The 26,212-nt window shown below is 45.1% G+C and overlaps 1 protein-coding gene across 2 annotated transcripts in view; it reads right to left on the bottom strand.

Annotated features, from left to right (window-relative positions):
• Nucleotides 1–60: 60 nt before the first annotated feature.
• Nucleotides 61–26,212, bottom strand: part of AUNIP (aurora kinase A and ninein interacting protein) — a 44,047-nt gene continuing 17,895 nt past the window's right edge. Inside the window, exons 2-4 of one of the 2 annotated variants that reach the window (XM_085647798.1) lie at nt 20,797–20,845; nt 19,928–20,081; nt 61–1,538 (exon numbers count right to left, since the gene is read on the bottom strand). In XM_085647798.1, coding sequence (XP_085503924.1) covers nt 253–1,538; nt 19,928–20,015 — 1,374 coding nt within the window. In that variant the 5' untranslated portion in view covers nt 20,016–20,081; nt 20,797–20,845 and the 3' untranslated portion in view covers nt 61–252. The remainder of the gene's footprint in view (nt 1,539–19,927; nt 20,082–20,796; nt 20,846–26,212) is intronic. The other variant, XM_085647797.1, reaches the window with a different exon arrangement.

The raw sequence follows: 26,212 nt of genomic DNA, 5'->3' as shown, positions 1-26,212 counted from the left end.
TGAAAAACCTTTTCCTTTGTATTTACGGTCTTTGATGCAAATAGGATTTACACTTCAAAGTCAGATTGTAAAAGTACTTTATTGTACAATGTCACCTGCAACAGTTTCCATTCCCACACATAAAAATTACATCAGATCACACACTCAAAGACTATAAAAGATGGAAGAAACAACTCAGTTTCAGACAGCCTGTTTCTACCCTTCAGCTACTCCTAAAAACATACCGACCTATTGGAAAACAACTTAACAGAATCACCAGTGCTTAATCACGGCATTTCCTTCTGAGTCCTGTGTGAAGAGCAGGCTGGCCAGAGGTTGAGAAGCCACTGGAGAGTTTCCCAACCGGGAGTACTTCCCAGAAGGAGGCCTGAAGTTGCTCTTCGCAACATCACCATGCCCTTCCTGTATTTCATTTGTTCGATCACCCAGTGGGGTGTTCTGTGCTTTTGTATTCACGAGGTCCTTTAGAGTCTTGTTTGGAACACATTCCTGGCTATTATCTTTGTTGCTGAAGCACCTGATTGACAGAACGGTATTGCCAAGGTCTTTCGAAGAGGATACACTTGAATCTTCACACTTCTTAAAGATTCCTTCAAAGGATGGTCTAGTGCCTTCACAACCACGATGCAGCAAACGTTTGGCTTGGTTAATGGTGTTCTTACCCGGCACACAATTGAATTTTACATTTTCTTTTGATGCCCTCATTTTATCAGGATTTATATTTTCCATATTTGAGGAGTTTTTGGATGATTTCCAATACAGCAGGTTTCCTTTTGTTTCTGCACAAATATTTGCTAAAGAATTATTGTGGGGCACAGTGCTCAGATTTTCTTTTTTCGTTCTTATGCCCGACGTACCCCATGGCACGGAACAATCTCTTCTGTTACTCTGCTGACTACTCCGTTGGCCATGGGCGGCCCTATGAGCAAGGACCACATTACCCTCAGAATCTTGGGTGAAGTCTATTTGTGTTTGAGAACCTTCCACACAAGAGGAGCTCTGCGGTGGGAATGTGTGTGCATGGGTATCTGGGCTAAGTGGTTGCAACGATGGATGGTTGCAGTCTTGGTTGGTTTGCTTGACAAGAGTGTATACATCTAATAAATTAGGGGACTCAGAGTGTGCATCTGGATTCCGTGGCAAAACCCTGTGTGAATTAGGAAGCAGAGTAGGAAATTGTGACTCCGGATCAAACAACTCCTGTGACTCAGGAATGCGAGAATACACCAAGGACTGCATTTCATTGACCTCCATCCCAATGGGTGCATCGTTGGAGCGCGTGGTTTGCGGATACTTGGAAGGCGAGTCTCGGACAGAACTACCATTGGGGATTCTCTTTGTAGCGTCTGCCAGTGGGTTGCACTTTTGTTTCCAGTGAGGTGTTACACTTAACGAGCCATCCTCTGGCTGCTGGGTTGAAAAAGATTCCAATGTTCCGCTCCTCTTATTGGAAGACTCCAGCTCATCTTCTGCTCGCTTTCTTTTGTGACAGATGTTTGCTGAAGACTGGCCATCTGTCTGATTAGCAAGCATTTGTGCTGAAAGAAATAGAAAGCGAGTTACTCACTCTGACATTTATGATGAACCCCCGTGAATGAAAGTTGTTCGCCATGTACATACATTAGATACAGTACAGTGGTATTTTCTAACCCACTTAGCCCTGTTCCCGGCCCCCACACCCATTTACATCTTTACAAGCTGGGTGAAACACAGTGCCTCTTTCAAAGAGAAAAAGAAGGAAGTACAAAGGCAAAAATAGGAGGAGAGACACTGATGAGCCACAAAGGAGTAATATGCATCTCATGATAAACCTTCAGATAAAGCAGGTGCTGGGGCTTAACCGAGGCACGAGCATCTGATGGAATAAAGATTGTGTACAATATGCAATAAAGTAGAGGTTGGATGGTTAAAGAATGGATGGGGTGAGAAACGTTGATGTGACCTACAGCAGACGGCGCATGCAAAGGTAAGACTTAAATGAGAACAATTAAGCCAGTAGCAAAAAGATAATTTCCTAAAATAACTCCCATACTTAGCTCAAAATCCCCCTTCAATCGTTATGCACTTGACCAGAGCTTGCATCTCAGCCAAAAGACCAAGTTCACTTGTATTAACTAACCCCTGCCCCCACACCTGCTCCTCTCACAGATGCACCTTTTACCCTGGCTTGAGAACCTCTGAAATGTATTGTATGACTGCAGCACAGACCTGGGTAAAAGATTTGTTTCCTTTTAACATTTGCTTTGCTAGGGATGCACACTTTGATTCCTCCACCCATCTTGACATGGAGATGTTCTGGGGCTGGGTAGTTTGCTTCAGGGAAAAAAACCTCTAGGTGAATGCACTGGAGGAGTATCTAATGAAACTCATTCCTTACCAACATGTGGATCCCTACATTACCTCTTGAGAACAACCTCTTCGGAATCTTTGGCAAATCTCCATTTGACAGCCTTTGTAACTTTCTCTACTTCGCGTGGAAGCCATACATATTACAACATAACAAGTGCAAAAGTGTTACCTGTTCACCACCACATGGTCATTTTCCAGTTTGCAAAGCAGTACTTTCTGGTACTGTATCCCTGTTGAGTCTCCGAATTAGGACCAGAAGTGCAGTCGCAAGTTTAAATAGCATGGCTCCTGCAGTCAGCGTTTGGCTGTCATGCTCAGTGTGCTGTTGTTGGGACTGCAATGCTATTCTAGACACCAATAACATGCATTTTTATAACCTAATTGTTTTTCTTCAGTCAGAGTGTGGACGGCATCGGAGTGATTTGGGAGACTCACACTGACCTATCCTGTGTGTTGAAGTTCATTGTGAGCCATTCATACAGCATTGTTTGCATCAGTGGAATGAGAATCAAAGAACCCCCAATTAGTCAAATCAAAAGTCCATTTCTCAAACATCTGTTTCTATTAAAGGTGGCAGAATGGGAATACAAATGCGTTCGGTCCTTTAAATTACTTGCTACAGTGACCCTTGAACTCTGCAGTCCACCCCACGTTCTTTTCCTCATTTCCACATTTTACTGCAGACTTGAAATGTTTTGAGAAACAGGTCTTACAGTAACAAAGGCTACACCCCTTTAAGCATCTACCAGCTCCCACAACTCACTTAGCTTACACATGGGAATGGCGGGTTGACAACTATGTACACCATAGTCCCATCTCCTGCACCTAAAGATTTATGGGAAAACTGAAAGACCATATTCTGCAATAGACCATGCAATTGCATTAACCACTAAAGTCTAGCCAAACCAATCCTTTAACAGATCTGGACCAAACAAGAACTGGCTCACAAGAGGACTTCCATTGTGTAATGTCAACAGAACACACGTGGCGTAGCCTATATAGATACTTTGGCAAAGGCTTCTAAGAGGAAGCAAAACTGAAAAATCGCAATGCAGTCTTGGCACAGCATACACACAGGTGCAGCCAAGAGTAGGGAAACCGGCAAAATCTAGCATTTTACAATTCATAAGACCATGAAACTAGCATTGAATGTTTTTCAGAAGATGGGGAGAGGTGAGAAAACCAAAAGCAAAGTATATTTAGCTAGACCCAATGAGTGAACAACCAGATTTTTTTATTTCTATTAAAAAAAAAAGCAGGTAAAGAGTTCACATGCATAGGAAAGTTATGGCAAAACTTGGAAGCAAGGTAAGAAAAGATGCTCCTTTTCATATGCGCTTAATTTTAGGGGGGAAAAAAGAAGCAGATCATTCTGCAATTCCTGTCTTAGGTGGTATAGTGGGTGTAAAAACAAAAAGAGATTAACTGGATTGTGGCCTACAGTCAATTAACAAATATTAAGCGGTACCCTTGCAAATGTAGGGGACAGCGTGCATTATAATATGAACAAAAGTATATCCCCCACACGCCAGTGTCTAAATCTAATCCATACATTCCTGCATCCATTACAAACTCACAAAACTCTCTGATCTCATAACACTGAAACAAGATATGTGCAAACATATTGTACTAATACAATGTACATACACAAAACGGTTAAAATCATTAAAAAACATCATTCAATTAATTTTCACTATGCACGTGATCTACTATATCCTTGTCGTGTCAGTGTACTCGTACAGTATTAAAGGAAAACACCTTTAGTTAGATCAATTTTCTTTGAAGTTAGCTTATTACCTTTTTTTTACATAATGTGCAAATGAGCAAGATGGATTAACGAAATTTCTTATACAGATATCACATAACATTTAAAAATGCTATACAGCATGTAATTGCATTTTTACATTTTATTGGATATCTGTATGATACATTTTGTTTATTACATCTTGCTTATTTGCACATTATGAAACAAAAGTAATAGGCTCATTTCAAAGAAAATTTATTGTTTTAACAATAGGTGTTTCCTTGCACACTGACATGAAAGGGATATAGGCGATCACGTGCATAGTGAAAATTAATCGGATTTAAAAAAAATTATTTTAACTTTTGTATATGTACATTGGATTAGTACAATAAATATCAGACATTTTTGCATATATCTGGGTTCAGTGTTATGAGATCAGAGAGTTTTGTGAGTTTGTAATGGATGCATGAATGCATGGATTAGATTTAGACACAGGCGTGTGGGTCCTTTTGTTTATACTAAAGTCAATTAATCAATCAAGATTTATAAAGCGCAGCAAATCACCTGTGAGGGTCTCAAGGCGCTGGAGTTGCTTTGCAGGTGCTCTGTTTATTGGAACAACGATGTCTCGAGTTCTTTTCTGCATTCCAGAAGCAACCAGGAGAAGGTACTCGTGCTCTGGAAGGTAAAATCTGTCTTTCCACCGAGTGTGAAGACACCGGGACCAACTAGAGCCATGCAGCACCAACCCCCAAGGTATCAAGATGCCCTGCACCAAACACCAACAGTGAGGGTCCAGTTCGAATACCCACTACACCAGGATCAAACAGCGGTCGAGGGACGTCAGCTTCACAGAGACCCACTTGCCTTCATTTGGCCCCAGCCAGCTGTTTGTCCCTGACCGCGAGGAGCCTCTTTACGCACCCAGCCTAGCCGACCTAACCACTCTGCACACGAGCCGCCTGGCCCTTGAGGAATCAGCTGTGTTCCCTTGCTCCAAGACCCCATACGACCCAAGCCTCTGTTTGGGAGCTCTCGGACTTGTTCCCAAGTCCCCCTGTGCAGCTTGTTTTTGTGTGGCCCCCCCTTCACAGTAGCGCTCCATCTACCACCCTCACCAGCACCCTGTAGAACCCGGGTGGTTCTCGAGGAACTGCTGGTAGTACTTTGGACCTTGGCCTACTACATCTCTGAAGCCTAGAAGGTGAAACCCGAAATCAACTGTACCTACCTTCATGTATCTCTGACTTTGCCTTCCTTAGGATTGCATTGTGCGTTAAAAGCGTTACTTACCTGTATACAGTGCTATTGAAAACCGTACTTACCTTTGAATAAAGTTCTTGGTTTAGAAACATTTATAAAAAGTGTTATTTTTCTAATTTGGTCTCGGAATTATTCTTTGAGTGTGTGTCATTTACTGCCTGTGTGAATACAGCAAATGCTTAACACTACCCTCCAATAAGCCTAACTGCTTGCCTACACTACCACAAAAGAGAGCATTCATAATATCTATTTTAGCCTCTGTAAGCCAATTAGGGGCCCACTGGACACTCTGCATAGTGTACTTCTTTTTAGTACACTATATAGAGAGCCAGCTTCCTATATGCGCTGTAGAGGCAGACCTAACAATGCATGTGGATTACTTGTATACCTTGGCATCCCACACTGCTCTCAAACTCACAACAGCACTTTGAAGTCTAACTTAATGATGGAAAGGGAAGAGGGTATGTGCTGCTGCTAGAGCAAAACAGACACAGTAATCTATCTACGTATCTAAGATACTTTAACAGCGCGATGTGAGTGCTGCTGAAAGTTCAAACTCCATCCCATTGTAGGCTTAAAACTTTATGGATACTAGTAAGTCTTCACTAGAAAGCCATACTGCTGCTGGGTCGAGCAGGTGGATCAACAAAAATAAATAATATCGGAGCTGCAGAGGGGACACTTTTTCTGTGGAAACACACAACTTCTGATGAATGAAATCATGTATTCCTGGCCACCAACAAGTGGGTGGAACCAACATCCCTCTGTGTAGTACTCCTGAAAGCTCTTTTATTAGGTTCATCAACTGCACTGATAAACCAGACCTAAAAAGAAAAAAAGGATAACAGCAGTGCACAGCTTCATAAAGTAATATAAGCATTGCTTAGTTTGTGTTTAACTGGCTAGCAGGTATGACTGAATGTTTTTGGACGCATGCGCTTTTATAAATGAAGTCTCATGAATTGCCTCATGCATTCTCTGCTTTAAAGTGTCAGGTAGATGGACAGGGGTTTACTGTAGACTATACTTGTAGGTGGTTACAGTGATGCCAAACAGTAGGTCATATTTATTATGTGTGAAGCCAGGTACCATGTAACCCATTACATAGATAAATCTGACTATCTGGTCTTCTCAGAAAGCAGAAGCTGGTAGATCAGGAAGCAGGTCTCAAAAACGTATATAAGTATTACCAGACCTGCAGGTCTAGTGGCCAGAATATTCTATTCGACCTAACTGCAATGCTCTTGACCCATAAACTGGTCTCAAATTGTGTGATCCTGGACAAATATTTTATTTCTCTGAGACACCTTTTTCTCCATCAAATGTGAGTTCAGCACGTCTACTGTACAAAAAACACTTGTTTGATTTAATAGACTAAACTTTTGCTCAGTGTTTAATACAAATGTAGCCCACATATAGGGTACACATGACCCTTAATGTGCCTCTTAGTTCACTAAGTTTTACTGGTAAAGCTATATATTGTAAAGACAATGTTTGGAAATCAAGTTTTTGCTAATATTTACCATTTACACATCACCAACTAAATTGTGTTTATCCTATTAAAATGTTTGTTGCCATCACAATTCTGAATTTATATTTGTACTGTTCAGTTATAAGCTATTTAAATGTGGTTTATTAGAAAAATACTGACATCCTATAGCCTTAAATTCACGAAGATTGTCAGACAGTTCAGTTTACAAAATCCTCTAACTTTTCAATCAGAGAAAGAAAAGCAAATACAAATCTCCAGGATAAAACAAGCAGAAATGTGTAAGAAGACTTAAGATGACATTTGACCTCCGTCTTTCAGCACATAGTAAATGTGACAAGGTGTGAAGATTTAAAGGCATCTTTATTACTCATTCACTTTGTGACTGAGCAGCACAGGTGTCCTTTGCCAGCCAGTGCTCTATCGCCAGAACGGATCAGTAGGCCCTAAAAATAGCTCACCTGATACAAATCTGACTCGCCATACAGAGTTGCTTTTTCGAAGGGGCTGTACAGGGAGTGTGTTCTTCTAACACAATTTAAATAGCCTGTAAATGAACTGTACAAATATTCCAAAGTATATCAAGTTAAGAAAGCACTTTTTTGGAATTCTGTAGTGTGCTAGAAACAAAGATTATAAAGGGATCAAAACAAATCAGTACACATTCCTTGGTGATGAGTAAATGATATATTTTTGCTGAAACCCAATTTCCAACCATTATCGTTTGTATACTGTATATTTTGTCAGGGGAAAGTTTGTGGCCATTCCATGACAGCGTGCAACCATATCATGCTTTTGTAATATATTTAGTAAAAGTGAGAGTTCTTAAACATGAACTGAGAAACATTCCTGCCTTCGCCCGGATGACAATGCTATTTATTAGTGAACTACGAGACAAGTTGGAGGGTTCATATATACCTCATTTATGGGCTAGACTCTTATTATACATGGGGCAAAAATGTAGTCTATTAAATCAAACAAGAGTTTTTATACAGCAGACAAGCTGAACTCACATATTTGAAGGTGGTCTTATATGTGATAATGAAGAAAAAGGTGACTGAAATCAAATATTTGCCTTTTTTTTTTTAACAGAGTTTTATATAGTGACAACTTGACCCAAAGGTATCAGAGCGCTTTAAACAAGCACCAGTTGCGTTACATGAGGACACATTAATTTTTATTAGGCATGGGGAAATTAAGTAATTTGCCCAGAATCACAGGATGTTGCGCGTCCTGGCCGAGACTCTAACCAGGTTCCCCAGATTTGAGGGGCGCTAGAGGGCGCACGGCAAGATAGCTGCGCCTTAGTGCAGCTCTGCCAGCCGTTCCATAATCGGACCACAATCCTGCTTCATGGCGTGGCAGACAGCTACAACTAACTTGTCATTGAACTATCCAGGCACTGAGGACAAGATTGTGGCAGCGAGAGGCTCTGAAATTGCAGCGGTGAGCTGTTTCTCGGAACTTGTGGAGCCGCTGCGAGAAACCAAAGGCGACTGAAGTCTGCTGCCGAGGGCCGGGCTTGTTTCCCTTTGCCGCTGAGGCTCCTGTGTGACCGGACACTGCCGCGCAGACCTTGGAAGAACTACCCACTCGGGATCCTGGGCGCAGCGATCGCTGAGGAGCGGTGGTGGCCCAAGTGAACAAGAGGACCGCTACCAGAGGGCTAACTGGGAGGTGCTGACGTCGCTGGAGCGGAATGCCACTGGGCCTGCGAGGAGGCCGCTCGCCTCCTGCATCGAGGCTGCGGAAGGCCCTGAAATTGTGGCGGTGAGCTAAATCTCTGTGCTTGCGGAGTAGCCGTGAAAAACTAGTGTGGCGGCCATGTTTTGTGGCTGCGCTTACCACCCCCTGCCGCGGAGGACCGTGTGAGACGGGACGAGGCCGCGCGGCCTCTAGAGGTGCCGGCCGCTCGGAAACCTGTCTGGGAGGATCGCGGAGGAGCAGTGGAGGCCCAAGCGAATACGATGACTGCTACCAGTGGGCCCAGTGTGAGGTGCTGACGCTGCTGGAGCGGGCCGCCGCCGGGCCTGTGAAGATGCCTCTTGCTTGCTGCACTGAAGCCGTGGTGAGTGATTGCGCTTGAGGAGAGGCGGATAGACCCCTAGTGACCTACATGTGATGATAGTTCCTCTCTGGCTGTGGGGACGTGATGCGGGGTCTAGGTGCAGCTCCTGGACTGATCTGATGCTGCAGCCTTGACAATAAGGGCTCCTCATGTGGCTTGTTCTGCTAAATCGGCCTTGAGAAACTGAATGCCCCTCATCCCGTGGTAATAACATGGAGGACAGTGTGCGGCTAGCTGATGCGCAGTGAAAATTGGGGGTGCACATTGTTCATTTGGACGTCTGGGTTGCTGAGGATGATGCGAAAGACTGGATTAGGGTGCCTGGGCTGCAAGGATTTCCACTGCCAGACCTAGTACTTCTCAGCGGTCAGCTCTGAAGGTGGCGAGTCCATAGGTTTGCACAGGTTGCAGAGGTGGACTGGGGTTGTGTAGGCCTGAGGCGTAATGGTGATCCTACGGCGGACCCAAGAGGAGGTGCCATCTACATCATATAGATAATTGCACATGTATGTGACCCGCTCCACTGCATGGTGTTTTCTGCTGGACTGTGTAGCGGGGTGAGAAGACCGCTATTGCTACAAAGGAGCTGGGCACAAAAGGGAAAACCAACAAGACACAATCGCGCCTCACGTTTGGAATGCGCAAACCGGGAAGATGGCAGACCAGACAGGTTGAGGCCCCACCAGACGCTGCTCCGACTCTGGAATCCACAATTCTGGTGATGCAGCATAGCCTACAGTCAATTGATAGGAAAATCAATGCACTTAATGTATGCATGGGTCATATGGCTGCAAAGTTTGACAAGCAGGGCACCAGGCTGGGGGAAGCTGAGAAGCGAGTATTCACAGCTGAAGACGACCAGCGCACAGTCACCAACAAAACCCTGAATATGGAAAAAGTGATGGCTCTTATCCAGACGAAGAACGAAGACTTGGGAGGCGAGATCCAGGAGGAACAACCTAAGGATCACGGGTCTGCCGGAGTGGACCAACACTGGGAAAATGGAGGTATACGTGGAGGGAATGCTTTAAGACATTTTTGGGGAGGACAATCTGTCGCAGATGCTGATCGTGGAGCGTGCACACTGATCCCTGGCGGCCCGCCGGTCCCCAGGGCCCCACTGCGACCTATAATTGCGCGGCTGCTAAACTATAGGGATCGAGGCAGCATCCTCAGACTGGCCAGAGAAAAGGGCATATTTAACTAAGGGAAACGTGTTTGCTTTCTTCCCGGACTTTACCAAGACTGTTCAGGCGGCGAGAAGGGAGTTCATGCAGGTCAAGAAGTTGCTGCTGGTGGAATGCATCCCATAAGCAATGCTCTACCTTGCACGCTTGAGGATCGGGCTGGAGGGTCTTCCAAGATCTTCAGTAATCCGAAAACCACCATGGAGCATCTAAAGTCACTGAAAAAACATCACAGTGAATCCGCTGATGATCCAGATGAGGAGTACCAGGGAGTTGAGAGTTGGGCCTACATAACAGTGATCATATTGTCCAAAGGCCTGCGCTCGTCTGCTTTGGTAGCCGATGCAAGGTGAGATGTTCATGGATACTGGGTATCTCCATGTGAAATATTGCACTATGTGGGGGTTCCATGTTGGGCATATGTCCTGTGGCGCTTGAGTGCACTGTAAAAAAGGTGGAAAGTATTACAGGCACTGTACATGGACTGTGCTGTCACATTGATATTATGGACAAGATCAGCCACCTCCCTTTCCAGTGAGAGGCTGAATTCACTCTAGTGCTCCCCAATGGGTGTACCCAGACTATTTCTCTGGGTTAGGTTTTCGTTGAATGGTGCTGAAGTGGGTGGGGGGGATTGGGGGGATGCAGGGTAACTCGGCAGACAGTAGTGCAGAAGCGGCATGTTTGGTGGCAAGATGGTTCTCACTGAGAAGTATTGTGCAATGTATGATGGTTAAATGCATGCCCGGGTGTTACTATAAAGCTAATAACATGGAATGCGTGTGGTCTCAACCACAAAAAGATCCAAAATGTATTAGCATTTCTGGACAGACAGGATGCATAGGTCGCGTTTCTTCAGGAGACGCATCTTACCAAACATACGGAACAAAACGTGGGGGGTCATTGGGCTGTGGTACGTGTTGCAGCATCGTACTCCTAATACTCTAGAGGAGTGCTGATTATAGTCGAGGGGTACTCCTTTCACCTTAACTAAATCCGAAGCTGATGAGCAGGGAAGAGTGCTTCTGGTTCAGGGCAAACTGGGTGGCACAACAGTGCTTTTTGTTAATACATATTGCCCAAACATTGACGATCCCGCATTTTTTAACTATGTCTGGAGGAGTATTTCCTCCTTTCCCCCCCTCTGTAGTAATATGGTGTGGTGCTCTAAATGTCTGTCTGGATCCCGGGCTTGACCGCTCGATGGGTGCGGTGGAAACAGGCCGCTCAGGTAAGAGTCGAACTGATGGAGACAGAGTCTTCAAGATTTATGGAGGTCTCGATATCCAGCTAGTAGAGAGGGTACATTTGTGTCTACGGTTCATGGTTCCTGGTCCAGGCTGGACTATTGGTTAGTGTCAAAGGAGCTGTTCCGCTAGACGGTCTCTGTTAAACACTTGGCAAAAATGCTCTCTGATCACTCCCCTGTGCTTTTAGAGCTTCATGTCCCTGCATGTGTGAGGCCATCATTTCAGTGGCGATTACAGCAATCTTCCCTACTAGACCCTGTGTTCCGTGCCATGATTGGGGCTGCTATATCCAACTTCTTCACCGAAAATGAGGGCCCAGTTGATAGCGCAGGCACACTCTGTGAGGCCTTTAAAGTTAAAATCAGAGGTATTGTATTGTATTGTATTTGACTCTTATTAAGCGCATCTGTCACCCCAAGGGTATCCTGGCGCTGAGACCCTATTTAAACCACCGAAAGAATGTTTATATTGCCCTAGGGAACAGATAGGTCTTAAGGTCCCTTTTGAAGGAGGTCAGATCTTGCTTACCCCTCAGCACTAGCGGAAGGGAATTCCATAATGAGGCGGCTGTGTGGCTGAAAGCTCGGCCACCTATCCTAACTCTAGTGATCCTTGGGATCCGCACCAGAAACGCCGATGAGCATCTCAAAGGCCGGGCAGTTTGGTACCAAGAAAACAGGCCCTGGAGTGGGATTGGTCCAAGTCCATGCAGCGCCTTAAATACAAGACATGCCGCCTTAAACGCGATCCTCTGTTGTATCGGCAGCCAATGTAGGTCAGCTAAAGCTGCCGAGGAGGAAGCAGATCGTGGGCGCGATAGAGCCAGTTTTGCCGCCATATTCTGGATCCTCTGCAGCTTCAGGATTAGTTTTTTTGGGGCTCCTAAGAGTAGTGCGTTGCAGTAGTCTAATCTACTGAGTATAATACTCCGCACCACCTCAGCTCTAAAACCTTTGGGGAGAATAGGCAAAATTTTGCGTAGGGCACGGAGCAGGCCCATGCAAGTCGCTGCGGTCTTATTAACTGAACCATCCAACTGTAGGTCCGGTTCGAATACCACTCCTAAATTACGGGCCGATTTAGCTCCTGCCACAGAGCCAGGAATGGAAGGTGGCCAGAAGTCGTCGGGCAGCGCCCGGGGAAGGCGATCAGGAGAGCAATGGAGAACCTCTGTTTTAGCCCCATTGAACTGGAGTGAGTTGGTTCGCAGCCATTCAGCTGTGGCCGACATACAGCGATGAAAGGTGTCTTTCGAAACCGACTCACTACCCTCAAATGAAAAAATCAGTTGAGTGTCATCGGCATAATTGATGACTGATATGCCGAATGACTTAATCAGTGCTATAAGGGGTCGAAGATATAAATTAAACAGAATCGGACTAATCGCCGACCCTTGAGGAACTCCCTGCTTCACCTGTCGAGTGGCTGATTGAAAAGGTGGTAAAGCCACTGATTGCTGTCTGTCACTGAGATAGGACGTTAACCAATCTAAGGCTAGACTGGTTACACCCGCGCTATGGAGACGCTCCAGGAGAACCGCATGGTCAACCGTGTCAAACGCGGCCGACATGTCCAGCAGTGCCAGAAAAACTGACCTGCCCCTGTCGACACGCGTTCGCAGATCATCTAACACGGTGACCAATGCGGTTTCCGTGCCATGTGCCGGCCTAAAGCCATACTGAGCTGTATCCAGGCAGGAGTTTAATTCCAGATAGTTGGACAAGGCTTTTGTGACCCATCTCTCATTGGGGAGCCGGATGGGGTTTTGGAGGATCTCCTTAAAAGAATAAGTAACATACCTGCTAAGATTACGGAGTTGGAACGTGTGTATGAGCTAAGTCCCATGCCCGCTACTCTGGTTCAAATTAGAAAATTGGTATCTGAACACAATCAGACAGCTGACCAGGTGGTGCTGCACAGGTCTAGAAGATGTAAGGTGCGCTAATATGGAGTAGGTGGTAGACCTAGTAGATCTTTGTCACATAAATTGGCACTTCCTACAGAACAGGACCATATTGTGGAAATGTTGGACGAAGAATCCATTGCTTGTCACCCCACCCCAGAGATTAACAAGGTGTTTGCCGACTTTTACACCAAGCTATATGGGACTAAGCCCTCGGCTAGCGAAGATGACATTTCCAGTTATCTGGTTGACATTGCATTGGCGTGGTTGTCTGATGGGCAACGTGAATATCTGACACAGCCTTTCGATGTGGAGGATGTAAAAGAAACTATAATGGCCCTCCCGACCTGTAAGGCGGCAGGTCTAGATGAGCTGCCCAGTGAATTTAAAAAAGGCTTATGTTGAGGTCCTGGCCCTGCGCTTGCTTGAGGCATTTGCTGAGGCCTATGAATCTGGTACACTAACCCCAACCTCAGGGAAGCTTTGATTGTTACACTTCTAAAGCCGGACAAAGTGAGAATCATACAGACCTCTGTCCTTAATAAACATTGACACAAAAATATTGGCCAAAAATAATTGCTAACAAGCTACAGCCTCTGATCATAAAGCTTGATACTCCCTGACCAGTCAGGATTCGTCCCAAAGCGATCGGAAGTACATAACTTGCAGACTATTTCTGCTGTAATACATCACCTGGACCCCGAGCTCCTGGCGGCTGCGGTGCTTTTGGATGCGGCAAAAGCCTTTAACTTGGTACAATGGGGATACATGTTTGTTGTTCTGTGGAGAATGGGAATACTGCTGTTTTTTCTAAAATGAGTGCGACTATTGTATACAGGCCCGGTCGCCAGGCTGCGAGTTAATGGATGGGTATCGGATGCATTCTCAATATGCAGGGGCACCAGGCAGGGATGCCCCAACTCCCCAATGCTTTTTTCTTTGGCACTTGAGCCGTTAGCATGTAAGATCCGACAAAAGCACGCTGAGGCTGCACTGTGGTTCCGGCGGCACCCGCTGGCTATTTCACTTTATGCGGACGATATAATGTTATATGTCCGTGAGCCGCCCACACAACTGGGGCCCCTGCTTCGTGAGTATGTTGTGTTTGAGAGACATTTGGGGTTGGGTATAAACTGGGCAAAGTATATAATTTTTCCTCTGACAGATTGCACCCAGGAGTTGGCACTGGAGTACCCGCTCTCCTGGTCGGCTGATCCTGTAAAATACCTGGGGATTTGGGTGCACAGGGATCCTGATTTGGTGCTTAGGATGATCTACAGACGTATCATTACCACGATTGCAGACCAGGTCTCACGTTGGACCTGCCTGCCATTATCATTGGCAGATAGAATTGCAGTTGTGAAGATGTCTATTCTTCCCAAACTCCTCTCTCTCTTTGTAATGTCCCAAAAGCGCTGAATGCGGCTCTTTATGAACCCTGCAGTCCAGCCTACTGGCATTGATATGGGTGGGCAAGCAGCCTAGGTGCAGCTCGAACACACTGACATTGCCATTCGAGCGCGGGGGGGTTTGAAGCGCCGGATCTGCGTCTATACTACCTATGTGAGCAGGAGCAATTCGCGCATTACTGGCATTATCCACAGAAATACCTTCCGCATTTGGCGGTGGAGGCGGACATTGCATTTCCAGTCCCGTTCGCTGCTATGGTTCTGCACAAGGGCAAGGGCAGCACCAGAAAGGAGCTAAACCCGGACAGATGTACTGTTCAGGCGTGGAAGGCCATAGCTGCTCATGCAGGGAGGGAATATCTTTATGCGCCAGATATGCCAATTGCGGCACACTCGGGCATTACCGTGGCGCAGGAGCGAGGGGCCCAGAGTGTCCTGCAGACTGCAGGTCTTACGAAACTTGGGGACACGTATTTAAATGAGTCTTTTATATCCCTAAATGATTTCATGACTGGTCAAGCGTATACAGCAATGTATGGTTTCACATACACTAGGCTGCGAGTGGCAGTACGAGCTCTGTACCTTGAGTTTCTGCAGGAGCCTAGCATGTTGAAAGCGTGACAGGTGGTTGTATCATGGGAGGTACAGTAAAGGATTCATTACCAGATTATATAATGCATCCCAAAGGGAAAATGACAGGTCTAGCTCTTCTGCGCTCGATAAATGGAATAAGGAACTTCATCCCCCCATGTCCTGGGAGAACTGGGATTCTTGCTGTAAGCGACTGGGTGCCTGACTGGCCACTGTAATCTTCGCATTATACATTTTAAATATCTACAGCAGATGTATTACAACCCTGCGCAATTGCTGAAGTTTGGATTGAGGGAGGATGCGAGATGTATTAGATGTGGGCAGGATGGGGCCAATTTCATGCATCTGGCATGGGGCTGTATTTTTATACACAGATTTTGGCAGCAGGTCGTGATAAGTATTCTCTGACATGACTCTGGAAAACAATTGCATGTTACGCCAGAATTATATCTCCTAGGAATACTGAAGAAGATTAAGCCTTGCAATAGGTGCATTGTCGATATTTCTACTTTGCTTGCTAAACGTGCTGTTGCAATGCATTGGGGTGGCAGAGCGGCGCTCACCCTAATCCAAGTGGATCAGAGACCTAGTATATTGCTAAGAACAAATGAAGACATATGCTGAGGAATTGCCAGTGTCCACTAGACACAGGGACTTTGTGGCTCCACCGACCACTTACCTCCTGAAACACCCGAATATGACCTAATCACTTGTAGTAAAATCTGCTTACACAGAAGGATTGGTCTCTGCAGAATCTACACATTCCTCTTGCTACTATTTATTGTGCAAAAGTAACATCTTGCATTGTATATACTGCCACTTGTGTCTAAAGCTGGGTTGGGGGGGGGGGGGCATAAAGTAAAATAATGCAGCACCTTATCTGTCATATCTTTGATGTGCAGTTTATTGTTCAATGGCATTACAGTTCGGTCGAGTAATTTATTCAAGTCATTAGAACTGCATGTCTGGTAACATATGTATAAGTTTGAGGCCTGCTATATCCCAGCACAATTGTCAGACAGTTTACTTCACTTTCCCCGACAACAATCTCCCAGATAAAATAAGGAGCAATTTGTGAAAAAGACATCAGCTAACATTTGAGCTCTGTCTTTGAACACAGAAAAGGTGACAAGATATAAACAAGGTTTAAAAAAAATCTTTTTTGCTCCTTTATTTTCTTACTGAACAGGACACCTGTTCTTTGCCAGCTCCAGCTCTCTCGTCAGAATGGGCCAGTAGGCCCTGAAAATTGCTTGCCAAGATACAATCAGACTCGTCATAGCGAGGGATTTTGAGAGGCATGGTTGATACAATAATGAGCACAACGCCCCTACAGACTATCCTACTACCAACAAACGCTTTTATGGCTTATCACGACTTGGGATAACTGTGGCGCTCTGCTAGTGACTGTCTTCGCATTCTAGACAGAATCAACTTCTATAATATTTGAGTGTGGGGGAAGGGGAGAAAGGTGCGGTACAATGCTTATGAACATGGTAAGAATGAGGAAGTAATCAATCCTACACTCAGTAAGACTGGAGAATTCAAATGCTCTAGCCCCAGGAATTCTCCCAGGCGAGTTGACATCGCTAGCTCTTCAGCTCAGATGGAGAATGAGGAACAGAGCCAATGGAAGCAGAGCATGGGAGCTGGTAATACAACGATTGAAAAGAAATCTTATGGCACAAGCGCAGGACCATAGCTATTTGACTGCGTTAGATGACAATAAAAATACAGCAAACAGATTTGATTACAGGCAAGCTAGCAGAGGCACAACAAATAGATTATATATATATATATATATATATATATATATATATATATATATATATATATATATATATACATACATACACTGAAAAAACCATAGTTTTCACACACGTTATAGTTAGGAATTAGCATTTAAAAAACCTTGCAAATTCACTTAAAAAACCATAGGTTTCACACATGTTATAGTTAGCTGGACATTTCACTCTTGAAAAACCATTGAAATTCCCCCGTTATAGTTAGTGCAGGCAACTATAACTCACGCGACCGCAATCCTCTGCTGATGATGTCAGATATTACATCACTGTATTGAGACACTTATTTACCCATGTCTTCTTCCATTAATTTTTAGCTATACATATATTACAAATATTTTTTTTTCAGAAAGACACACGTCATCAGTGATGTAATATCTGACATCATCAGCAGAGGACTGCGGTCGTGTGAGTTATAGTTGCCTGCACTAACTATAACGGGGGAATTTCAATGGTTTTTCACGAGTGAAATGTCCAGCTAACTATAACATGTGTGAAATCTAGGGTTTTTTAAGTGAATTTGCAAGGTTTTTTAAATGCTAATTCCTAACTATAACGTGTGTGAAAACTATGGTTTTTTCAGTGAATTTGTACGGTTTTTTAAATGCCAAGTTATGGGTTTTTTTTTTGTAAAGTTTTTACACCGTGCGCGTACCGTACGCGCAGTGTGCGCTTCGCGCACCAAGCGCCCATGATGCGTTGTTCGTGCCGTGCACGTACGGTGCGCGCACCCCGCGATTTTACGCTAAAAAAATTATTTATTTTTTTACCCTTGGGGGTCCTTCAGTGACCCCCTGACAAAGGCTAGGGGGTCAGGACCTGTCCATCCTGCCCCCTTCTCACGTTTTGCCCCTTTGTTTTTCATTGCCTCAGACTGCGAGAGACAAAATGGCGGCCGACACTTCCTGATTTCGACCGATTAGAATGTTTACTGACATCTAACAACCAATCAGAATTGCGCTCGCGCACGGTACGGTATGCTTACCATACGCGCACGGTGCACGCCTATAGATATATATATGCTTTTAACTGCAATTTTCTCAGAAACTAATGAACAGATTTACACCAGACCTGCAAAAGGCACATCCCTGAACTGAGGACTACCTCTCTGCCAAATTTCAAGTAATTCTGTTCAGCCGTTCGGGCTGTAGCTTGGACTAAAGGTCCTATGGAAAAATGCATGGGGAAAACGCGTTTTGGGACCCCCCCCCTTTTTCTCAGCCCCCGCTTGACGAATCCCCCCGAGACTTTCAGGGAAGGAGCGGAGCGCCCCACCTATTTTGAAAATTTCGCGAGGATTCGTCAATCGGCGCCAAAGTTATTCCAAATCGAATGTTGCGGATTTCCTATGGAAACACGGTCCTAACTATAACTATCTACTGGCGACCGCCAGTAGATAATATAATATATATATATATATATATATATATATATATATATATATATATATATATATATATATATATATATATATATATATATATATATATATCCACAAACAAAAAAAGACACACACTGTCATGCAGCATGATGTACCTTCTTGGGTACATCAAGTGGAGTACAAATGGCCTTACTCCTGTATCACTACTACTGATAAGCACCCCTGGAAGTACCACTGAGGTGTAAGCATACGCCGGAGTCAAAACTGAAAACTTTCATAAAAGATTACTAAAAAGTCTGCATCCACCTGTGAAACTATGGGAACTACCTTCCGATATGAATCTAATGATCTTAACTAGCCTTAAATACACAATCCTGAAACACCAAGGTCTTCATTAAAAGTGGCCCAGGAAATTAGACAGATTTCCCCACCACCAAAAGTTTCAGTAACTCTAAGAGTGGGAAATACCTAATCCATTACAAGTTGAGCCCTGAGGGTCAACTAGGAAATTAGAAATGATGGGTGAGAGGGAGCAGTAATTCCAAATACAATTCTACTTCTACCAGCAATTCTTCATTTATCACTCTACATGTACACCTGGATTTCGGTTGTATTCAGCAGACAAAATCTCCATGTTAAAGTTAAGAGGACCACAGTGTTCCTGTGCAAATCTCATTTCCAATGGGCCAGGTAACTACTGTTAGCGGCCCATCAGAATTAACCAGCTACTCCACAAACTAGAAAAAGGTACAGAAAAGATTCCCACTCAGGACCACAGAAAAGGCCAGCCGCTAATGGTCACTAACCTCGCTCAAAATCATCATGAGACAAGTAGGTGCCTCATGGTCTACTATGATGGGGACAAAGCCCCAAGTTTAAAGTGTAACATATAATGGTTGAGAATGTTAGTGTATTGCATGAGCAACGCCTAGGAGTGCTATATTAATGCATTTGTACCTACTGAAAACCCTAGAGAGCACCCCCTTACCCAAAGCACACATAGTCAAGACTCGCTGCATTTAAGTTTACTGCATAAATATGGTTTGTTGAAACTTGGAATGGTGACTGGATTTGGCCCTTAGGGTATCAGAGTGTGCTCAGGTCTTGGCATCAGGAATGCTTTCTTATAGGGTTTCAACGGTTTCACAAGAGTAATACATTAACAGGTCAAGATCTACATCCCATCACCATTTGCATAATCTAAGAAGCAATGTGTTGTAAAACCCCTTAAGTCGGTCCTGACTTTTTATTCACAGGAACTGCATTTCACTTTTTACATTGTTGGTCGGGCCTAAAAGGCCCAGCATGTCCACTGATTCTGGATGAGAAAGATTTAACTAGCTAGACGCATCATGTGTCCAACAAGACACTATTTTGTGCCCTCGAGTACAAGCTGCAGGGGACTCGAACTTGTATTCACGGATGGTTCAGAATCAGATAGATGGAACAGAACCCCACATTAAAATTCTGCCCCTTCACCACCAAACGTACCTGGGGGTGTCGTTCTGAAAAAAGACGATATGGTAGTCTGTAGTGTGCAGGTCTGTGGGGATCTTGTCTGAGTGAAATCATATTCCATTACTGCACTGGGAGACCGTCTTGGGAACGGGTTACTAAGCTTCAAAGAAGGTCGACAGAGTAAAGCCTGAAAGGAAAAAACAAGACGAGAAATAGCTCTATGTTACACGATAAACCTCAAAGACTGGGGAAGCAGCACTCGTTATCTAGGAAGTTGTTTGGTCAGGTAATTATGATGCAAACAAGCATAGAATTCAAACAAGCATACAAGAGTAACAACATTTTTGCAACCTTCATGTCTCTAGCACAGGCAAAAGAGAGACAGAAGGCTGTGCTTCAATGGGAAACCCACCAATAGTGTGCAATTCTGAGAGTTCCCAATGGTTTGTCTTCAAGGTATTCTGGCTCTGCCTACCAACTAGAAATAGATGCCCTAACTTACGCTTTTAGAGACCTGCATGGCTAGAGCAGTTCAGAGATCTTGACATCCCTGTTGGAAATGTACCTCCTATAAACTAAATTAACCATTGCTCAGTCTGGATCTATTATTTGTTTACCCAAAACCAAAGGCAGCATAGAACATCACATCTTGGAGGCGGTGGGGGCGCATCCAGCACTACTGGGAACTGGTGTGCATAGCTTCTAGGGAGATTAGACCTGCCCAGTAGCAGCAATATCCAAGATCTGCACCAAGCTAAAACTCCTGGGACAACCACCATCTACTAAGGACTGATGGGGGAGTGTTAAATGCCAACTTTAAAAGGGAACTCACACAGACATACTTCGCTGCCAGTCAAGAGGCCCCCAGGAAGCAGTAAGCATTTCACTCAGCCAGTACTCACCACAAAATGTGCTAGTGACTGAGACCAAAGCCCATGTCTCCACGCCCACCTGGTGGGAAGACCAAAGAGCACAAAGTCATTTCTAGAGTCAGGTAACTATCACTACAAATAAAAGTAGACTTTAAAAACCTAATAACTGTTCAGAAGACTGCCCTGGGTACAGCACTGTAATGGCTGGACGGGAAGAGATTTGGGGCTTTTCTTTGGGTCCAAGCTCCTGGAAGACCCACATTTGCATTTCTACAGCCACCGCCCAAAGAAAGACCCACATTTCAACCTGGCCAGCGATTAAGAATTGCATGAAGTAGCCAGGCTAGTGTACAATTTGCTGCAAGATGACTGAGTAAAAAGCACATCGCAGATATCTGCAGGTCTTGAATTCTACTCCCAGCAAGGCTATCTCAGCCTTCTGTCCTTCTTAGGGTAGCAAACAGATGTTCACTTAATTGCCTGACACCTATTATCAACAGAACTGACAAATGGCAGAACTGCTGAATGAAGCACTGCATAAAAAAAAGTTATTTATTCAGTTGCTTTGGTACAACAAGCTTTGGTTTCAGATTTTGTACACTGCAATATGCACAGATTTTTAGGTCTCGCCTACGCAGCGCGCATGCGCTGCATAGGAGGACCTTTAGCTGTCGCTCTGCTGTTTTTGAAAGCACACACTTGTGCTTGTGGCGGCATCCAGCTTGCGGGAGCGCGCCACGAGCGCAGTGCTTCCAATAACAGCAGTCTACCACTTTTGCCGCCAGCTGCTTTCACTTTTGCAGCCGCACGCGCACCACCCGCGGGACGCTTTAGGATTTCTAACGGCCCGCCAGTCACCTCAGGGAATACCAGCTACTGCACGCTGTTAAGTGGCCATAATGACAACAGTCCCTTGATGAAGTTTCTCCTGCTCTGGTCCGGTCCCGGAGGACCATGACATCCAGTGTGCTTTGCGCCCGTCGCCAGCTGCCGGTAATCAGAAGAGCGCCTGGAGGTGCTACAAGAGGGAGTGCAGTTCCCCGCAACGCGGGACGCGCGCACGGACGAAGGCCGGGCAAAGGGCGGGCCGTCTGAGGCCGTCAGAAGCCGGAAGAGGCTGGGCTGGCTCCCACCCCCCCCCCCAGGAGAAATTTCCTCTGGTAATCCCAGCGATGAAGTGGCTCCTAGGTCATCGACTCGCGGTTGGCGAGACAAGGAGCGAGGACCGTGACTGTGAGTGACTGATTTAGGCTATAACCCCTAAAATTGTACTCTGGTTTGAATCGAGGGGCAGAGAAAGGGTGTTTTGGTAAAAGGAACAATCTTGGGGTGGTTCTGTTGATTTTCTAACTAGAGAGCGAAAATTGTGGTTAAGTGGTTGGGATTACAAGTCCAGCCCACCATCTAACTGCAAAATGGCTAGTACTGTGCAAACAAGGTCATCCAAATTGGGTCACAACATCTCCCCAAACTCTCGACCTGCGACCAAGCAAAAAGGCACTCTCCCCTCTATATCTACATCTATACAGCCTACTGCGATTGATAGAATGCTTCAAAAAGCCTAACTGCAAAATGGCTGGTACTGTGCAAACAAGGTCATCCAAATTGAGTCACAACATCTCCCCAAACTCTCGACCTGCGACCAAGCAAAAGGGCACTCTCCCCACTACATCTACATCTATACAGCCTACTGCGATTGATAGAATGCTTCAAAAAGCTATAGGTGCGGTATCCAGTGAAATCGAGCGCACCGAAAGACGATTATCGCTAACCCCGCAAATTGATCTTACTCCCATTCCCCAAGAATTTGAGGATTATGTTACCCCTAACAGTCCATTTGATGTATTAGTGCCACTAGCCGTGGAGCCTTTCAGTACTCCGATGAATAAAGAGGATTGTGGAAAAACCAAAATTGGGGGAAAGGCACCTCCTACAAAGACAAAGGGGGCTAGCCTTAGGAAGCATAAGCATAAGAAGGGTAAAAACAATTCTGTTTTGACTGAAGCAATTTGCGTGGGAGAGGGGGGGGAAGCACGGAGCATGTGCCGAGATTACAAGCACCCCCTAGTAGGGCGTCCCAATTAATTACTGACTTGCAATCTCATTTTGAGCATCTTATTAATTCACAGATGAAATTGATTGTGAGTCGGTTGGACAAAGTGGTTACACTATTAAAAACAGGGGGGGAGGGGATATGGGTGGTATATTGCCCACTCCCGTAGTAACTGTAGTAACTGCCTCTGGCAGCTCTGGGGCTTCTTCTGTGAACTCGCCCCAACCACAATTTGGCAAACATTCAGCTGCTCTTGCAAGTTTTATGACAGGGCCAACACTGCCATCAATTCCCCAACGTGAAAAAACAAGTGGTATCCCCACAGGAAATCCCCCAAGTCTTGTGGAGGCAATTACTGCTCCGTTAGCAACTATCCCGCAAGGTACAACTTACAAGCGGAATGCTCTGGAGCCCCTGCTGCAGGGTCAACCTAGGGGGCTGCCATCCAAGGAGAATAATAAGCAGTTACCTTGTATAAATTTGCCACTTGAGGCGTCCCCTTATGTTGTCATACTAGCTGGGGTACCTGAGCTGAAGCCTGACCGTACAGAATCATTTATCGAACTAAAGAACAAAATAACGTTCTGGTTAAATAGGAACAGACCGCTTCCAGGAAACGAACAGGGGGAAATCCTGTTTGTTCGAATGGTGAGTTGGGTGGGGAATAGACACAAGGACATCATTGGTGACTGTCTGGTAGTAAACTTTAGGGACTATAGAGTAGCTGATTACATCTTAAGATGGGGGTCCTCAAACCAGACGAGTAATATCAGGCCACTGCCCCTGGGTTAATTTTTATCAGATGGGAAAACTGAGCCATGGCAGAGGCCATGAACGTCAAGGGAGAATTTTTAGCCCTAATAGTGGGTTGGGCCCCAGCTACCCAATGCTAGACGTTCTTCCTGGATATCAAGGTACACTACCCCTAAGAAATAGATTTGATCCCCTGACATCACTAGAGGAGCTCGATTGACTGGAGAATATTTGTGCACCCCATAAGAAACCATTACGGGAAAAGTGATGCCTCCTTAACACTTCTCAGGCCATATCCCCACCTCTCCACCATATATATCGAATGAGACCATGGGTCATGAGGCCAGCATAAAATGGGGTTCCCAGACGAGGCACCAGCACGATTCCTCGAACCTTTTAACTATAAAGGAGGTTGATCTCACAATGGAGAATTTTGGTATGATTCGCTCTGACATTGTGATAGTCTCCCCAGATTCAGCAAAATATAATGGTCTCAGGTTAGGTCAGAAGGGAGAGAAGATATATTGGGGCCCAAATGGACATCTTTAAACAGAGAGAGAACCAGCGACATTGCTCCATGGTCTCGTGGAATATTGCGGGACTCTCATCAAGAATTGGCTCGACTGACTGGGCTGATTTTGTAGTGATGCATAATATTCTCCTCTTCCAAGAGACCTGGGCTACCAAGCCCCTTTTTTTCCCCAGGATATTTAAATTTTTCGAAACAAGCAATACCAGGGAGAAGGGGAAGGCCAATAGGAGGCCTGACTGTTTGGATTAAGCAAGAGGGGGGGATGGACAGCCCAGGAAGTTACCCTTGAAAACCCAGATATTTTGATCTTGAAGTTGCAAAAAAAGGAAATGCCAAACCTCCTTTTGTTTAATGTATCTGTTAGAGGACTTCCGGGAGGCAAAACTTCGCAAACATTGCTAGAATTAGAATGTTTTTTAGACACTTTAAGCAATCTGACTAATGTCATCCTAGCAGGAGATTTTAATTGTACTTTTGAGCCTTTAGATGGGGAAGATATGGATTTGGGAAGTGAGGAGGATGCCAAGTGGGATATTCCCCAGCTCTCAATCCCAACCATAAAGAGATGGTCTGATGCAGCCCTGCAACTCAAGGGCCTTTGCCCTGCTAAAGGTTTCAGGGCTGCAAATGGGAGAACCACCTCGGACAGGATGGCTGGGAATACTTTCAGTGTGGGTCCTAGAAGCAGTCACATTGATTATTTTATTTTGAGTATGCCTCTCTGGCCACTGCTGTTGGACATGGTGATTCTCCCGAGATGTGAGAGTGACCATGATCCATTAGTTATGAGTTTCAAATCTCTATCCTTGGCTACACAACCACCCCAATGGTCCAATAACATAATTCCAGACGATTTAGTCCTTGCTAACAATATGAGAAGAGTTCGGTGGCAATATGTTGCTGAAAATGATGAGGCTAGGGATTCAATAAAAGCTCTCACTGATGCCGCTCTTCTCTCTCTCCTGGCCTGTGATTCCCAGGAGTCTATTAACAACATGATAGTTGGTACGCATTAAAAACTGTTTGGGGACCTTAAAATGTACTTTACAAAACCACAGATAGAGAAGAAGAGACCCCAATCCCGCAGAGCCTCCTGGTACAACGGCTTATGTAGGAAGGCATACAAGACTTTGGCTAAGGCCATCAATCTTCGCGATGGGCAAGCAACGCGACTGGCTCGCCGTCTATACAGAGAGCAGCAAAAGATAGCTTGCAGTGCTTGGGAGGAGAAGCATTGGCTGGATTTGTTGGAGGCTAGTAGAGATAGGGACATGATGAGATTTTGGAATATTTTAAAATGGGGGAGGGGCGACATTCCTAACACTCCCGAAAATAATGTCTCCCCAGAAGTTTGGGTTTCATATTTTGAAACACAATTCAGGGGGCCCCCTAGTCATTTCTCGGTCCCAATGGACCCAACTCAAGAACCTGCTGTCTGCTTCAGAAAAATAGAGGTCTTTAGAATTTTGAAACTTAATCCACGCGGAAAAGCCCCGGGCCCAGATTGTGTCCCGGCGGATCTGTTCTTATCAGACCCTGAAACCTGGGCTACATATATTCTATTCCTGGCTAATGCTGTGGCGAGTGGAGCGTCACTACCAAAAACATGGGCAGGAGCGGAGATTGTTCCCATATTCAAGAAGGGGGATCGTTCTCTCCCGAATAATTATAGGCCCATTAGTCTGATAAATGGTATCCAGAAAGTGGTAGCTAGACTGGTCCTGGGTAGACTCCAAAATTGGATAGAGGAAAATGAAATATTAACACCTTTACAGGCCGGTTTTCGCTCCCACACTGGGACCATCGACCAGGCTTCTCGATTTGTGGCTATTCACTGGAAGATAGTAACTTTGGGCGGGGGGGGGGGGGGGGGGGGGGTCGCTGTGCGCTGCTTTTATTGATTTAAAGACAACTTTCAACATGGTTCCACGTGCCAAATTATGGATTCTGTATGGTGCGGAGTTGTGGGGCTTCAGTGACTTAGCACCCCTTGCCGTAGCACATAACTTTCTTAGAGCCCTTTTAGGACTCCCTAAAACCACCCCATTATTCCCCCTGTATATGGATACTGGAAGTTCCGTCCAATAGCCTACTGGCGCCGGCTGTGG

The sequence above is a fragment of the Triturus cristatus genome, chromosome 3_2, assembly GCF_964204655.1.
Source record: "Triturus cristatus chromosome 3_2, aTriCri1.1, whole genome shotgun sequence".
Classification (NCBI taxonomy): Eukaryota; Metazoa; Chordata; class Amphibia; order Caudata; family Salamandridae; genus Triturus; species Triturus cristatus.
The sequence above is the reverse complement of the archived record's forward strand: the minus strand, read 5'-3'. Positions and strand labels throughout refer to the sequence as shown.